We start from the raw sequence: 16,700 nt of genomic DNA, 5'->3' as shown, positions 1-16,700 counted from the left end.
GATTTGAACCCACGTCCTCCTGATCACCAGTCGGGTGTGATGACCACTACACCCGACTAGTGATCAGGGGGACGTGGGTTCAAATCCCGCTCAGGGCAATTACAGTTTTCCCCAGAAGTTGTCCAGTGTTGAGTTTCCTGTAACTTTCTCTCAATTTCTCCTCAACTTGGACTGTGAATCCATTTGCGATCCTCCTGGGGGTGATACGTTGTTGGCTCAAGGGATCTACTTAACTGTCTCTTTACATTAATTACCCTTGTCCGCCTGTGAATCACTTGTTGATCCAGCGTTATCACATAGAAAAACTGGCCCTTAGGGAGTCCCACGGAAATGCCACACATTAAATGATTAATCAGCCATGTTGCCAGCATGGTTGTCCTGATAGTGTAGTGGTCATCACACCCGACTAGTGATCAGGGGGACGTGGGTTCAAATCCCGCTCAGGGCAATTACAGCTTTCCCCAGAAGTTGTCCAGTGTTGAGTTTCCTGTAACTTTCTATATATATATATATATATATATATAAATGAATGAATAATCAGGACACGATCATACTTTTGCCTCTGGTTTTCATACAGGTCTGTTTCGTACAGGACGTTTAGTTTGTCCTGCACTCATCAGTGTGTAACCAAGAGTATATATATATATACTTTTTTAACTTTGCCGAAAATTTGTTCTAAACTTGTAATCACCTTACAGAAGTTTAAACTGGAGGTCACCGCCAATACAAAAAAAAGGATAGATTCGGAAAAAGGAACCCCAATATGAGCTTTTCTTATGCAAAATTGCAGTAAGGAACAATTACTATAGCATGACAGCCTATTGTGCATCCGCGGAGACCCAGGGGTAGATAGGTGGCCTGGACAATTCAAAAGGATGAGTGAGCAAGAACGAAAGAGACATCTCTGTTCGGGGATGCTTAATATCTATTGCGTGATGTTGAACAAAAAATGTGAAAGTTTTTACATAATTTTAGATTATACAGACTCATTTATTTCTGGTACTAATCAAGAAGGAATGAGCAATCATGGAGATTCTCAGGTGCTTTGTTTCCATTAAAATTGGTTGAGAAGCTGGCGCAAGATGTTTTGGGGTAATCACAGCCCGGGCTTAACAATTGCTCATGCATACATGTACGTAAAAATAATTCACAATTAATATTCGCCGAAGGCGAGGTGAATATCGGTGAATAAAAACCAAGACGAAGTCGAAGTTTTTATTCATCGATATTCACCGAGTCTGAGGTGAATAATTGTTTTAGTGTAATTAAATAGGTGATTATTTGAAAAATATGCATTTTCTTTAAAGAACTAATTTCTTCCAAACGGCTTGCGGCCATATTGAAAAACCGCTTAGGCGATTATCGCCTAATAACCACCTCAACAGCATCCAATCAGCAAAGAGAATTGTCAATAATCACCTATGTAATTTTACTAAGAAGCGATATCTAAACACTAACAACTTGATTGCATTATCAACATTGCGCTACAAAGCAAGTAGCCATAAAAGAAGCAAGAATGAAATCGCTTTTAGCTTTAAAAAAAAATGAGGAAATGAGTTAAACATATCGAGTAATACTTTCCTATAAAGAAAGAGTGCTCGTTTCTGCAGTAATGTAAGAACAAAAACAACTAGTTGAGAAAATATAACTGGTTAGTTCCACTGTCCGATGAAAGCTTCAACCAACAAACAATATGGTTATTTTCCTAAATAAAAAATCTAAAACACTATTATCATATTCCATGCACTGTGCCTGAAAAATGAACAAACGAGATAAGTTGCGTGAATAAGAGAAGAACGCAGCCAGGCCGAGTAGAGATTCGATCCACAAAATTTTCTAAAACATCAAGTCTTCCACATTTTCGTAGAGTTTCTTGTCGTAGTCTTTCATATTGATGAGCCTCTGTGAAAAGACGAAAAAAGATTTGATTTGATTTGATTTGAGTTAATTTGTTGATTTCAGTCTACAGTGTCCCCAATTAGTGCTCCAGCGCTAAAAGGCTAGACACTTCAATAAAGTTCTTACCCTTTCCTTTCCTTTCTTTGGATACACAACAACGACAATGTAATTGGGGAAGGAGGTGAGGGGCGCAGAGTATCCCTTACGAGTTTCTGTTTTATTGGTAAATGAACCACATTTTTGGTGTCTACATAAGATAATTCGAATCTAATTCGACAACCCTAAAATTTTCCTCAGTCAGTCTGTTTTGTTAGTGATAGATACAGTTCGTCATTTTAAATGACCATGCAGATCTCCCATTCATGTTGAATCTCACTCTATATCTATAAAATTGCTGATTTTGATTTTATCATTAGTTGTCACACCTATTGTTTCTTTGTCATTATTACTAAGTTACTTATCTCGCTTGTATAAATTTAATTAAACGATTATATTAAAGAATACGGCGTCCAGTAAATAATTGCAAGCAATGCGCTTGTTTCTCATGTTTGTTACCGCTGACTGCGTTTTGTTCTTCATAAAGCTGAGATGAATGACCATTCCGTAAAATATAGAAAACTAATTACTTTCTCGTAAGGGACAGAGTATATGATTCAGCTCTTGTCATTATCATCATCACCATCAACATCATAGACGTCGCTATTATTATTTCTGGGCCACAATATAATTCACCTAACCGTGGCTAAAGATTTAATTTTCCTATTGCAATTTACAGTGTGGTTTTTTCTGTTCCTAATATACTCCCTCATTTATCGATTGCTACTCAAGGTCGAATGGAATTCAAGTGATTATTTTCTCGGAAAAGACGTTTCAAATAAATACTTCAAGAAGGTTTCGACTCGGGACCTCCTGATTCATGGCCACACGAAAACAAGTTTTCCAAAAACTGAAGGATGCGGATTCAAAACACACCTTATCTAGCTAATTTCGTGTATTTCTCCCAGTAGTTCTAAAGAAAAGTATAAACTTTTTTTTTTTTGTAAATACTACAGCAAGACATTTGTAAAGCACCTCTTTTCCGGTTTTGATTCGAATCAATGCGGATTTCAACTCCACGTCAACTCGCAGTTTGAACTATGGTTTGAATGCAGATTTTGAAATGTGCACTTGAACTAAATGTGAAACGCAAGTGTAAGATAACGTTCGGTAACAGAGGATAAACAAAAGAGTAAACATCCTCATAAAAAGCACAACACTGAAACAGATGAAGACAGACAAAAGAACTAAGTTCATTTATATATATTGTGTTTTTGTTGGTTGTTTCCCTTACGAATTATTCATTGCCACGTTTTCATCATTCTGAATGTTGTCTTCAGAAATTACCCAAATTACCTTGTGTTGGTTTTCCATCAGTTTAAGCTCGCGTCGAAGCTGTTCAAACGTTGGGCGATCGTGGGGTTCCTGTTGCCAGCAGTTAAGCATGAGTTGGTACCTGTAGAAATAGTAATAGTCATTATCATTACCCGAGTATTCACAACGACGTTCGTTTTTCGCAAGATATAAAGAGGTCTACATTTACACGGAAAAGGTAGAATTATTTGTAAGAACATAGCAATCAGTCCCTGCGATAAAGACCATATAAAAGTGACACAATGTCAGAAAATAATTAAAAGAGCTCCAGGGGCATGTTTTATCGGTACAAACAATAGATCAACACACCCTGCACGTGCATTTTACATTTTGGTACATTTCTTTGCCTTTATCGTCATGGTAATAGGGAGCTTAAGAAACGAAGACGGCGACGGCGACAGCGACAACCACGCCACAAAAGAGAGATGTCATTGGTAACAAGACCATAAATAACCGTGCGGCACGTGCAGCACGGACTTTAGCATATATCTTTGCGGTACTCTGCATAACGACGATGTGAAATCACCAAAGGGGAGGTTTTGACGACAACGTGAGCATGCAACAGGAAATCTGTCATTCTTTATTTTCACTCTGAAGAACAGCTCATACCATTTTTTTTTTTTAGGGTTCCTCGCCCACATTGTAGGACGTAATCGCTAATGACTTATTATAGAGCAAAGTTATATTTTGAGGTGACGTCGTGAAATGAGCAAATTAAGGTTATGTGGAGGACATGAGCACTTCACAACAAATTTTCATTTTTTTCCCCAAACCCTCCACAACGTTCACACCATTTATGTTCAAAAACGATTTGAACACACTCTCCATGCGCAACTACTTGGAATAGTCGTTATTGCTTAAGCTCCCAATTCGAACTCGTCATTAAACATTGTCATAACGTTGTTACCATCATCATTTTCACGATGGTGGCCATCACTGCAATTATTGTCAGGATCATAATCGTAATTATTGTGAAAAGGAGGATAAGGAGTTCCACTTGGTTCTGAACATCAAATCGTAAAATACACCGAGAAATCTTACAGAGTTTCCGCTACATGATTTGGTTTTGGCATCCGGTAGCCCTCATTGAGTAACTCCATAATCCTTCGCCCGTTTATCCTCGGATAGGGTGATCCACCTTAAAGAGAAACAACATATACCTTTCAGGATTGAAAGTATCTCACCCGTGCAAGAAAATTGTCATTCCAAAACAATTGAAAAGCATGCGAGACCTACCAATAGTGAAGATCTCGTAAAGTACCACTCCAAAACTCCAGCTGCATTATAAAAGATGTCAGTTAATAAAAGAGTTCATGTACTTAGTCCTCACCTCTTCTCAGGCTGTGATGCCAAAAAACGCTGGAAAAACGCTGACGTGATTCAGCCATAGCGTTTTATTGGTTAAGAAAGTCACGTGACTGAACATTGGGTTACACAACCTAAGGCCAGTAAAAAATAAACCACACCGATTGCTACTTACACGTCACTCTTGGTTGTATAACGACCATGCATAAGAGCTTCGAAAGCTGTCCACTTCACCGGGATTCGCCCCTGCAGAATAACCCAGACCCGATGACATTTAAGTTGAAAGGATTCACAGGGAAACTGGTTTAAAGTTCTTTTTGAATTCATATGTTAATCTTACAATCCTTAGACAAAATGTTTAGAACGATGAAGTTAAAGCGCCAGTTGGTTCCATCATTGCTCAGAGTGATAGAGTGGCACTTGACAGACCGCTATGATGGGAATATTGTAAAATACCTTTAATTACACCGAATTTTGCGTGCATTATTGAAGGTATCCAAAGAATGTTTCACCACGATTGTTACTGTAGTTTCGAAGATCAAAACAACAACTTTCAAGTTTTTGTTTTGGTGATCCCAAAATGAAAATTTTAAAGAAATCCTTCTGGTAAAGCATGTAGTCGTTGCCCATTTCTCGGCTGATTATCTTGACATTTATTACAGCTGGTCTTTTTAAATATTTAAGGGTAATCTTTTTTTTTGTTTTTTGCAAGACCTCAGTTTTAATGGGTTTTATGAAGGGATATGGATTCGTACCTTTGACTTCTTTTCATAAACACTTTCCACATGAACGTCCCTGGCCATTCCAAAGTCTGTCACTTTGCATGTTTCTCCTTCTCCGACCAAAACATTTCGAGCAGCAAGGTCTCGGTGAATGATCTATCAACAAAATATCTAATTTAAATATTAAATGTTTATTTAAACTAAGACGACGGACGTATTCGGTTCAACCTCAATTTTTTATTAAAGTTTAAAAAAAGAACTGCTGCTTTTTAATGACTTATAAATTGAACTTGTCTCCGATAAACAGAATATAATTCAATATAATTCAAACCCCTTCGTTTCATTATTTTCGTGATTTATGAGCTAGAAAAAACAAACCGCACTGAAACTAGTTTTAGATTTTGAATATCCCTCCAAATTCAGGGGTTTCCGAATTACTTACCGACTTCCTGTCGGACTGCCATTGTTATGCAAGCGACCAATCAAAAACATAGTTCAAGTCCATTATCTCAGAGTCTTTCCGGGCACTCACTCGCTGACCAAAAAGCCTGAGGACTGGGTACGCGATTGACGGAGTTCGCAGCACTCACATGTCCTTTGGTCAGCGTGTCTTGGCGCTGATCAAAAGATTCGTGGGCTCTGGGAACGAGAGTGACGGAGTTTTCACAGTCCAAAGTTCAAAATATATTCATTTTCATCCATTTACCTTATTTTAAAGAGCTTTCAAAATGATGAAAAATGGTGTTTTCTATTTTGGAATTCTTTCCTTCTTTCCAGAGATATTCAAAATGATGACGTCACAAACATAGCAAATGACTATAATGAATCCTAAAATTGAGAATATCTCCGAAAATATTGGAGTTTGGCACCGGTAATGTACATCAGATAAGGCACAAAGTGACATCCACTACGATGTTTCCATGGCAACAAACTCGTTTCCAGTCCCTCTCTGCAATGAACCAAATATCTTGGATTTTGAACAGATAAGTACAGGCAGATGGTCACACTTGAAACCCATGCTGCCCATAATGCTTTACATCTCTGTATAAGCTTACCAAGAGTGAATACGTCTTATTACGAAAATAAGCGACAAAATCAATCCTGCGTTAAATAGACCCAGCAGCTAAAATGGTTGCCATGACAACAGCATGTAGGGTACCATTTAGCCACATGATTGATTTAGATTACTTCTGCCAAGTTTTAACAACACGCATCCAATATTTTCGGAGATATTCTCAATTTTGTGATCTCTTACAGCCATTTGCAATGTTTGTGACTTGAATATCTCTTGAAGGATAGATGGTATACCAAAATAGTAAACACCATTCGTCATCATTTGAGAGGTCTTTAAAATAAGAAAAATATATTCTTTACTTCATAAGCACTTTAAAATGGTCGAGCTGCGTTGCACAATCTCATGGTCATGAGCTCGTGGTTTCAGGCCCGTTCAAATCTTATTTTCCCAGGATTTCCTTGGCAACTGCTTAAGTTAGTTTCTCAATTCCGAAGATCGTTCTGGCTCAAAGTCTTCACTGTCTGCAGTTCAAAAGGTAAGACTGTCATATATCGCACTTCCATTACTTACATTTCTTGAAGACAAGTAACTCATGCCATCTGCTATTTGCCAGGAGATCTTCATCAACTGCAATGAACTAAGATTTGTTTCCGGTTTAACATCCGGGTTCTTGAAGTAAGTGTCATGTAATCCGCGGCTCTTTCTCAGGTAGCCCAGGAGATCACCATACGGGACATATTCGATGATAACAAGTATGGGATCTTAAAGGTAAAGATAAACAAAAGAATTAACAAAGTCCAAATGCTACCCTCAAGGTGCTTCAGTGTCTATGGAATAATGTTCATAATGTTGACCATGGATCTATACCACGATAAAATGCACGATATTTCATTAAAATTGTCGGAGAGCAAGGGGGACACTTCGTGACGCTTATCAAAATGGTCAGGCATCTAATTGCGTCACATTTCTGGACATTTTTGGGAAGGCTGCCAACGTGATGAAAGTGGACATTTTATAAGATATATCTGAAGGGGAAGAAGAAGAAGAAGAAGAAGTATAAATCACTGTTACCAGATATAGTGACGCATCCCAGTAACTTGATAACATGTGGATGAGGCTTCAGCGTCTTCATCACTTCAAGTTCTGACAGTAAGTCCTTCTTTTCCATCTCTTGAGCGTTTGCTGCGCGTTTCAAAGAAGACGAATGGTATATTTGAATAGGTGCAACAGGACAGTTGTCTGATTTTTCATGTAAACGTCAGGCCTTATTTAGCATGTTTGTGCTCCTTGATGAAGAACTGCTTCTCCAAATTATATCTAGACCTAGGACAAATATGCCAACCTAACATGGAAAGATATCCCTTCAACCCAGCGCCCGTCTGGTTGAGGGATGCCCTTGGTTGTTGAGTCACCTTTTCAGTCTTTCAATTGTCCTGATTTTAGAAGGTCGATCAGGTGTATCGAAAGACAGAACTTACTGAAACCCAGTCAGCTTTCTGGCGAATTAAGTAAGGAGGGATTAAGTATAAATGGCACCTTTGAGCATCTTTATAGCTACGGCTATTGTTCCTTCAATCCATGGTAGTTGTGAAGCTCTTCCTTGTGCAACTTGTCCAAATGATCCCTGGCCAATCATTTTGTCAATAACTACGTTTTGTCTTGAAACTTCCCAGGATCGAGTGTCAGGATGGAGCGGAGCATATTCATGTATTTCTGAGTAAAGCGATGTTTCATTCATCCTTCTCTCTGAATCTGTTACTTCTCTCAACAGCATGTAGTGGGGTTGGGAAATTGTATTAATGCCGATGTCATTGTCCCGTTCGATTTCTATGCCTATGTTCTGTGATATGAAAGAACGCGATCTCAGTCAGTTATTGCTAAAACATCAAATACATCAATGCTGTTGACACTTTGAATTTCAAGATCATCTTCAGCAAGGTGAGATAAATACAAGGAAATTTTTAATGGCGTGGCATTCTACAGCTAAGCCGATAATTCAAATAAATGAAGGGGATAGTTTCTAAAGAAACTGTGGTGCTGCGTCGGTGGGGAAGTAGTATACAAATATTTGGTTTTATCAACGGAGTTGATAATGTAAATTGGCCACCGTACAGAGATTCTGAAAGCTGACGTTTCGAGCGTTAGCAGTTCGTCAGAGCGAATCCAAATAGGCGACTCAAACTGTCCTTAGACCGTTAGTGGAAGGCACATCGCTGTCATCGGTCAAGATTTACGAAATAACCACTCAGAAAACCCCCAATTTAATATTTATTTGCGGCGGTATTCAAAACCCTAAATATTCCAGATCTGTAGTAAACACCGGAACGTTGAGTTCTTTGTGAACTGAATGTTTATCTTCTCAGTTCTGTAAACCCAGGCCGACGTCCATAACCCATCAGTTTTCGGTATTAGGCCGGACCTTTAGATCGGAGGACGACGACGACTACGACTGCGATTTTTCCGTTCTGAGCACGCGCACTTCGAAAAATGTCGGCCTCAAAACTTTATGCGCATGCTCAGTACGGAAAACTCGTACTCGTAGTCGCCCTCGTCCTCCGATCTAAAGGTCCCTCTATCTTTTTTTAGGACGGCTACAGCTAGATTTTTGTGGAAAAAACTCAAGCTTAAGCAAGAAGGACGACGACGGCTTTGAGAACGCCTCAAAACAATAGGTCTAATGAACAAAAACAAAAACTCTGCGCACCCTGCACCTGCGTTTTACATTTGTGTACATTACTATGCCGCTCTCGTCCTCACAACGACGTGAACTCGCCAGATTTGAGGTTATGTGGAGGAAGTGAGCACCTGATGATAAATTTTCGATTTTCTCTCTAAATATTATATCCACACCTTTCTCACCAATTTGATTTCTGGAGTATTGACAATCGCTTTTGATTCCGAGCGACTTGGAGTCACTGCAAAAATATTACAATAACGGGGAATAATATTTTTAGACAACGTTTTCGTAGCCGTCGTCGTCCTCCTGGCTTAAGTTCACTATTGTGTTCCTTGCACGATGGATGATTTTTCATTGAGTACGAGTAATCTTTCGTGTGGGTTACATGGTTACAACCCAATCAGAGGCGTTGTGGCCATCAGGCCTAATCTGATTGGCCAGAATTTGGAGGGACCCGTATTCTAAATTTTGATAATACAGTTACTGATGATAAGCCAAAACCAGATGAGAAAGATCGACATTTCCGGGTTATGGGCTTTTGAACGAGGCTTTTCCTTTCGTGTAATCAATCCTGTTCGAGTTGGGAATACGTTATGGGTAAGATGCAACGAAATTCGCATGACATTTCGATTGATGTTTCTAATCGGTTAATCATTATATCACGAAGTTTTTTGTTTTTTTGAAGCTATTTGCCTCATGAACTTACAGAATGGGAAGCGTGTATATCTGCAAGTGCTTCCCCTCGTCTAAAAGAAAAATATGCAATCACCACTTAATCATACCATTCTTGCGTAACGGTGCTCCAGATACAATAGCAGTAAGATGCAATGGCTATTGCTATTGAAGCACTATTCCAAATTCTATTGCTATATTCTTTTCCTTTAAGGTTACTACTTACAATGCTTGTTGTGGTTAAAAGTACACGTTGTTTAGACAGATGAAATGGAGAGCCAACTGTACAGGCCAATAAAATAATTAATTAGATTCATTGCTTAATCAGTCGATTAGTTGATAGCAGTCGTAACAGAAAGGGAATATTTACTCTATATTGATTGCACAGCGATGCAAGCTAAAATTGCAAAATGGATGTTACACAAAAGGGTTCAGTCGAAAAAATTAGGGAGAGATAAGTCAGAGCAAACAAAACAAAACAAAACAAAGGAACAAGCTAAAGAGAACAAAAAAGACAGCTACAGCAGTCAGGTAAGGAAAATGTAGAAAATATGGAAAATAATTAATGCACGGAGAGACTGTGACGTTTACATTCTTTTCCGTAAAGAATCTATTTGCTAGTGGTCGAAGCTGAATTCTTCAGTTTTTAAAACAGAAACTAAACGTAAGGAGAGTAAGTGAAGGTGAAGAACAGATAGTTTAGTCCCTGGCAACCCACAAATCACCACCTATGGACTTAAGCAGCTGACACTACACGACATAACTCTTTCACAGGGACAACCATCGTAATCTAAGTCTGTACTTCACCAAGAAATCAGTGACATCTTACCGATTTTCTCTTCCATCTACACAGAAGCAAAGACAAAAAAGACAAACAAAATAGATTAAATATAACGTTTATGCAGCCAGTTTCAGTGCTGTTTGTTATGTGAAAATCGTTGAGGTTCATGAGTTCAGAATGGTACTCATCAATTTTCTAGTAGTAACTTTGAATCCAAAATCGCTAGTAAAAACGTTCTCTCCCTTGTGCCAGTATCGTGTGATGAATTTAAGATCTGCTACGACGGCGACGTCGCCAAAAACGTCACCTCAACTGTAACTTTGCACCATTTAAAGTACAGTTTTACGCCATTATTGCACCACTTCTACCTCGTACAATATGATGGTACGAGGTGCCTTCAGAGTGAAAATTTAGAATGACAGATTCTCAAAACTTGGAACTTGATGATATCATGTCGTCTTTACACTGATTAGCGCAAAAAGATGTGCTAAAATGTGTCCGGCACGTGCAGCACGATATTTTTCCTCCTTTGTTGTTTTGAGGCGTTCTCGTTGACGATCGCCTCGTCGATGTTAACAAGTCCCTATGAACTAATCTAAGCAATGATAGTAAGGGAATAAAAAAGCAATCTTTGAATTTGTGTGAAGCGGTGGCATATCCTACATCTATAGGACATATGCTTCAGGTAAGGACTGTTGGGTAGAAAAAAGCGGAAAACAATCTGTACGAAAAAGAAGTGTGGATGGTCAAAGATTTTATAGTTGTTTTTATTGTATTTCGCGAGGTGAGGAGGTTTTGAAACTCTTCAAAAACGACAAAAGTCTAGATTAAAATCTGTGCTTTATAAGATGGTCAATTCAAATTTGGAGGGAAGAACGGCTCTCCCAAGCGTTACGTACAAGGCTAAAAGGTTTGCGTTGACTTACGTCTCTTTCGCTTCATAATGAAGTAAGCGACAAATGAAACCAGTATCAGTACCAAGAATCCAATGACTAATGCATATATTAAGTCTTTGTTGTCGTTTTCTTCAGGTGGAGAAGGAGCCTCTGCTGAAGTTAAAAACATTAATTTATGACTTCTCATTCCATCTCCCTACTAGACTAGCTTTGTAGTTATTTTCTAGTGGGTGAGGGGGGGGGGAAAGGGGGGTCATTATACCTTACTTAAGGTGTTCTATTAATTTTATGGCACTGTATTTACGTGTGATGGAAATAAACTATTTTGTTTCTTTCGCTTAGGGAAGGGTGGGTGCATCTCAATTGTAACAAGAAACGCTATTCTTTTCAAGGCAATAATATTTCAGCAGACAATTCTTTAACATTTTTATCGCTTTAATTTTAAATACCATCTTTGTGACCATTTAGAGTCAGTTTTCCACTCTCGATAATTTCCAGAATGGCTGAATCAAGATCGCGGCTGCCGAGCATTTGATTCGTGAAGTCCCGTTCAGCAACTAACCTGGAATAAATCCATCAATCTTAGACTGACCGACATCAAGATCACCAAGTTTGTTATCCTTCAAAGACTCTTTTATTAGCTCTTGTATAGCGCCTTTCGCAACACTTCTATTGAATATGAGTTCCACATCTGCAATCACACTGCCGCTCCTAAAAACACAAAAGCCCGAGGAAAGGAAAGGATCTTTATTTAAGTGTGTAATCTCCTAGCGCTGTAGAGCACTAATCGGGGACACTTGAAATTAACAGGTTGACGCAAATCACATCAATTTCGGTTTTTGAGGAGAGGGAAAACCGGAGTACCCGGAGAAAACCTCTCGGTGCAGAGTGGAGAACCAACAAACTCAACCCACATATGACGCCGATTCTGGGAATCGAACCCGGACCACATTGGTGGGAGGCGAGTGCTCTCATTACTGCGCCATCCCAGGACTAATAATAAAAGAAAAGATAATTGAGGACCTGGGTAGAAACAAGTCTACTCTGCGAGCAGCGTCTCTTTCGATCTTCCTAGATAAGTCGGGAAGAGGAAAGTAGACTCTGCCAGCCGGCTCGACATTTCGTGTTGAGCATGCGTTAAAAATTCAAACGTATTCGGGAGTCAGTCACGCGTGACTAGTAACCGCAAAACCACGAAACCAAAACAAACAGTAGGGATATTTTCGAACAACTCTGGCAAACACAAGACCATCAAGGAATCATTTCCTTCTAAACTCAAGATAGTTCAAGTGTTTAAATTGTCATTTCAGTTTTTACTGAAAAATGTCCTGCAAGAATGATTATGCAAAATTTTGGAGGGGGGGGGGAGGGGGTAAAAGAGGTGTATTATGGGACTTGTGCAAGTAGAGAAGACACCTTTTTGCAGATACAGTGGCTTTTTTGATTTCTATTATTTCGAAAGACATTATGGGATACTTACGGGGCAAATTAATATGCATCTGCCCCCTAGGCACGCCATAATAGCTATTTGAGACAATAGCAATCAAAATGGCTGCCGCATTTGCAAAAAGGTCTATAGATGGTCTTCACCTGACGTCACGGCAGAATGTTGGTGCACAGAACAAACGAGAAAAAAAGTCTTGCGAATTTGACTCTATTATAATGCAAAACATGAGCAATAATTTGTTATTGTTTTGTGCACCAACATGGCCAACTCATCACGTGATTGAAAACCATCTATTAAAGCAAGCGCTGTTTCCATGCGAGGGACATTGTTCTTGATGACCTTTACATTTCTCCACATGTGTTTTATTATTACCAACCTTAACTTTTTCGCAATGACGTCAAGCAAATCAGTACCAGTCATTTCAGTTTTGATCTAAAAAAATAAAGATAACAAAACAATGCTCAGTGAAGTACGGTGAACGATAAGGGTCCTTATGAATGACCCTTATAGGGCAACGTATTGAGGACCTCTATTGTTTAGATACCTTACTTGAAGTAAAATTCGCGCAGTACTAGAATTTGCGCAGCGCTGGGTGCACAAATTTAAGTACTGCCCTAATTATAATCCGCGCGAAAAGCTTTTTGGTGTAATATGAGACACTCATTGTTAGTTACGCAAATCAGATAATTTATTAATTAACGCATACACATTTGACGTACGTTTTAAGTTGTCCTAGTAACATTAAAAATCAAAAATGTCTTCATTCTTGATTTTGCTTACATTTCATAATTTTGAAGGCATTTGTTACGGACCACCTGATCACTTTTTGATCAAGTATTGACAAATATTGTACTGTATATATTTGATGATAAAAAACACTCATTATAGATGCGTTAATTGTTAATAGCTCTATTAAACCTCTATTCTTGGTTTGCACGCACGTGACATGGCGGCCATGTTGGGTGGTAATACAATACAATTTCTTTTCGCAGAATTTTCATAATAATAAAGTTTAGTTCCCAGCGGAGAGACAGGTTATTGTTCTTGCCATCCAACATGGCCGCCGTGACGTCACATGCAAACCAAAAATTAACTTTAGCGAACGCGGAAAATTACTTGCGCGAATTTAAAGCTGCGAGAATTTAAAGCTGAGCGAAAATGAGTAAGACGCGAATTTCGCCATAATACTCTTACTCTTTGTTTGTACCCCCAGATTTTGCAAAAGCATTGTTTCCAGGTTCTCTTGGGACTTTCAATGGTCCCAAGAGAAAACAAAAACAATGCGTATGCAAAATTTGGGAGGACAAACAAAGAGTGTTATGGTATTTTCCGAAGTGGCCTATACAAGTAAGGTAGGTCCAGAAATGCACCTAAGTAGATGCACGCGGATTTCAATAAGCGTCACAAAGTGTTCCCTTGCTCTTCTCCCCAACCTCAACATAATACGGGAAACCGTATTAGAGGATTAGTTTGATAGCTATATACCTATACGCTACATGTCATGTCTACAAATATAAGGAAGCTCAAGATGACTTGCTGGACAGCTCACTGTGAGTGTAATTGTTAAGTGCATGCGTTTGAGTTCCCGTTCAAACAAGGACTATTTTCCAGGCTTCTTCTTCTTGATGTTTCCCTATTAAACTACCATGATCTTTCCCCGACAAAACTGTACGATTGTGCTGTTTATTATTATATAGTTACTGTTCTTGTGCCCTTTTAGTTCAACTCTTATAAATAAACTTGGAATTAAAATACTAATTTTTGCATATTAAAATACATCAGAACCACTGTAGAATAATAATCCATTGCCCAAAAGAATGTGGTATCAGGTTTGTCTTCTTAAACGTCAGAAAAGTGTCTATTTTTAAACCAAGTTTAGCTGGAAAATAGACAACAGACCTAATTGGCTAACCCCAATTCAAATCTCCTGGGGTTAAAATTCTTTAACTGTCTAAATTCCCTTTAGTATTTTCTTTGTATCTAGTCTGCCAGAAACCTATAAATTCATCAGTAGAAAATGAAATGGCACTTTAAAAGTACGAATTACTTTGACTTCCCCGGAAAGGAAATGATTCCTTGGTTGTCGTGTGTTTACCAGAATTGTTCGAAAAATAACCCGACTGTTTGTTTCAGTTTCGTGGTTTTGCGGTTGCTGGTCACGCGTGACTGATACCCAAATACATCTGGATTTTTAACGCAAGCTTCACAAAGAAATTCGAAGTGGTTAGCCGAGGTCCCTTCCTGTTCCCGATTTATCTAGGAAGATCGAAGGGTCCCTGCTCGCGGGGTAAGACTCTTTGTGTATCGTATTTGCATTATAATGTAGCATTCACGCGTAATGTTTTGGAAATACCTGGAACAAAATGTTGTATTCCCAAAGGGTTTGAATGGGGTAAATTTTCCCGTGAAACTAGGTTTAAAGATAGACACTTTTCCGACGATGATGGGGACTTGGCCCATCTGGGTAATTCTTACTCTTTGGTGATTGACCCTTGTGTGGAAAATAACACAAAGCCTCAGCAATTTTTTTGAAGCTTGTTTTATGGATGAAGGTTTCAAGGAATGCTAAAGGAAGAGTCTCCTGAAATAAAGGCACTTCACACTACTGGATATACATGTAAATAATATCCACAAACATGAAGATGACTGTGATGATAACGATGATGATATGTTTTTCAAATAACAGACACAAATTATGGGGACAGATTATGAGGATGATAACAAGGATGCGGCAAGAACAGATGCAATGATGCAGTTATGCCCAGATGTGCAAGTATAATTGGATTCACGCCCAAATATCCAGTTAGTTCTAAGCACTTGCTATCGACAAAATAAGGTCAGTGTTAAGGTAAGCGTTATTTTTAAATCAGGGCAAATGGAGCTATTTAACTTTTCTTGAAAATAAGAGTTGAGGGGACATTTTCTGACGTGATTGCCCATTTTCCTGGTCGGGGAGATGAGTGATGATGATGACGTTGAGGATGATAATGTTGATGACTACAATGGGGACCTTAAGCAAGGACGACGTACACGGCTACGAGAAAGTTGTCTAAAAATATTATTTCCTGTTACTGTAATAATTTTGCGATTACTCCATATCGCTCAGCATGGAACGTGAGTCCACATTCCAAGAATAAAATTGATGAGAACGGTATGGACATTTAGAGAGAAAACTTGAAATTCATAGTCACGTCGATGTCAAGACGAGAACTGCAAAGAAATGTATCAAAATGTAAAACGCACATCCGGGGCGTGCAGAACGATAATTGTTTTTGCTAAATGAAAGTATTGTTCTGTGGCGATCTCGTAGCTGTTGTCGTTGTCCTTGCTTAAGGTCCATATGATGAAGATGACGAAGACGACGACAACGATGATGATGCTGATGACAAAGACGAGGCAGGGGGGAGTGTAGCCCAGTGGCTTGGACCCTTGTCTTGAGGTCCGCAGATCCTGGGTTCAATACCCATCCAGACAACTCGTTGAATTTGACCCAATTAGTCAATGGTTCAACGTCTTGGCTGCACTTGTAAATAGCCAACTAGTTTGCCTCCGGCCAGTTGGCCAGTTCGGATTCTTCACTGACTTTGTTTCATTTGCCCTAAAAAGCCCCTATGAGGAAAGGTCAGCTGAGCATGTGTGTATTTATGTATGTATAAATGAATGTGCGATGATAATGATGATGATGATGATGATGATGATGATGATGATGATGATGATGATGATGATGTGGTGATGGTGATGGTGATGGTGATGGTGATGATGATGATGACGTTGATGACGAAGACAACAATGACGACAAAATGACCATGATGATGATGATGACAGTGGCGATGATGATAGTGACGAGGACCAAAATAGAGAAGTAAAAGGAATGAC

The 16,700-nt window shown here is 38.9% G+C and overlaps 1 protein-coding gene and 1 non-coding gene across 3 annotated transcripts; one reads left to right on the top strand and one right to left on the bottom strand.

Moving 5' to 3' along the window:
* Positions 1-375: 375 nt before the first annotated feature.
* Trnat-agu (transfer RNA threonine (anticodon AGU)) lies at positions 376-448 on the top strand. The gene has a single exon. It is a non-coding gene; the product is annotated as a tRNA-Thr (tRNA).
* Positions 449-969: 521 nt separating this feature from the next.
* On the bottom strand, positions 970-13,251 carry LOC138030106 (tyrosine-protein kinase SRK3-like). Of its 2 annotated transcripts, none has more exons than XM_068877980.1 (14): positions 13,201-13,251; positions 11,940-12,088; positions 11,408-11,530; positions 10,530-10,545; positions 9,735-9,774; positions 7,888-8,191; positions 7,423-7,533; positions 6,922-7,112; positions 5,370-5,492; positions 4,790-4,860; positions 4,546-4,586; positions 4,351-4,447; positions 3,292-3,391; positions 970-1,902 (listed from the first exon to the last, which is right to left on the bottom strand). In XM_068877980.1, exons 1-14 carry the CDS (start codon positions 13,242-13,244, stop codon positions 1,837-1,839), a joined length of 1,476 nt encoding a protein of 491 aa, XP_068734081.1. In that variant the 5' UTR covers positions 13,245-13,251; the 3' UTR covers positions 970-1,836. The 2 variants fall into 2 exon arrangements, with proteins under 2 accessions (XP_068734081.1, XP_068734082.1); XM_068877981.1 differs by having other exon boundaries at positions 11,408-11,527.
* Between the last annotated feature and the right edge of the window lie 3,449 nt (positions 13,252-16,700).

Source organism: Montipora capricornis, chromosome 13, assembly GCF_036669925.1.
Source record: "Montipora capricornis isolate CH-2021 chromosome 13, ASM3666992v2, whole genome shotgun sequence".
In the NCBI taxonomy this organism is placed as follows: domain Eukaryota; kingdom Metazoa; phylum Cnidaria; class Anthozoa; order Scleractinia; family Acroporidae; genus Montipora; species Montipora capricornis.
Note: the sequence above shows the minus strand (reverse complement) of the source record. Positions and strands in the feature narration are given on the sequence as shown.

Coding starts and splice junctions, on each gene's coding strand:
- LOC138030106 (XM_068877980.1), bottom strand. CDS start 13,244: ATGACTGGTACTGATTTGCTTGACGTCATTGCGAAAAAGTTAAG. Junction 12,089..13,200: donor GTCATTGCGAAAAAGTTAAG/GTTGGTAATAAT, acceptor TTGTGTTTTTAG/GAGCGGCAGTGTGATTGCAG. Junction 4,448..4,545: donor TTACGAGATCTTCACTATTG/GTAGGTCTCGCA, acceptor TTTCTCTTTAAG/GTGGATCACCCTATCCGAGG.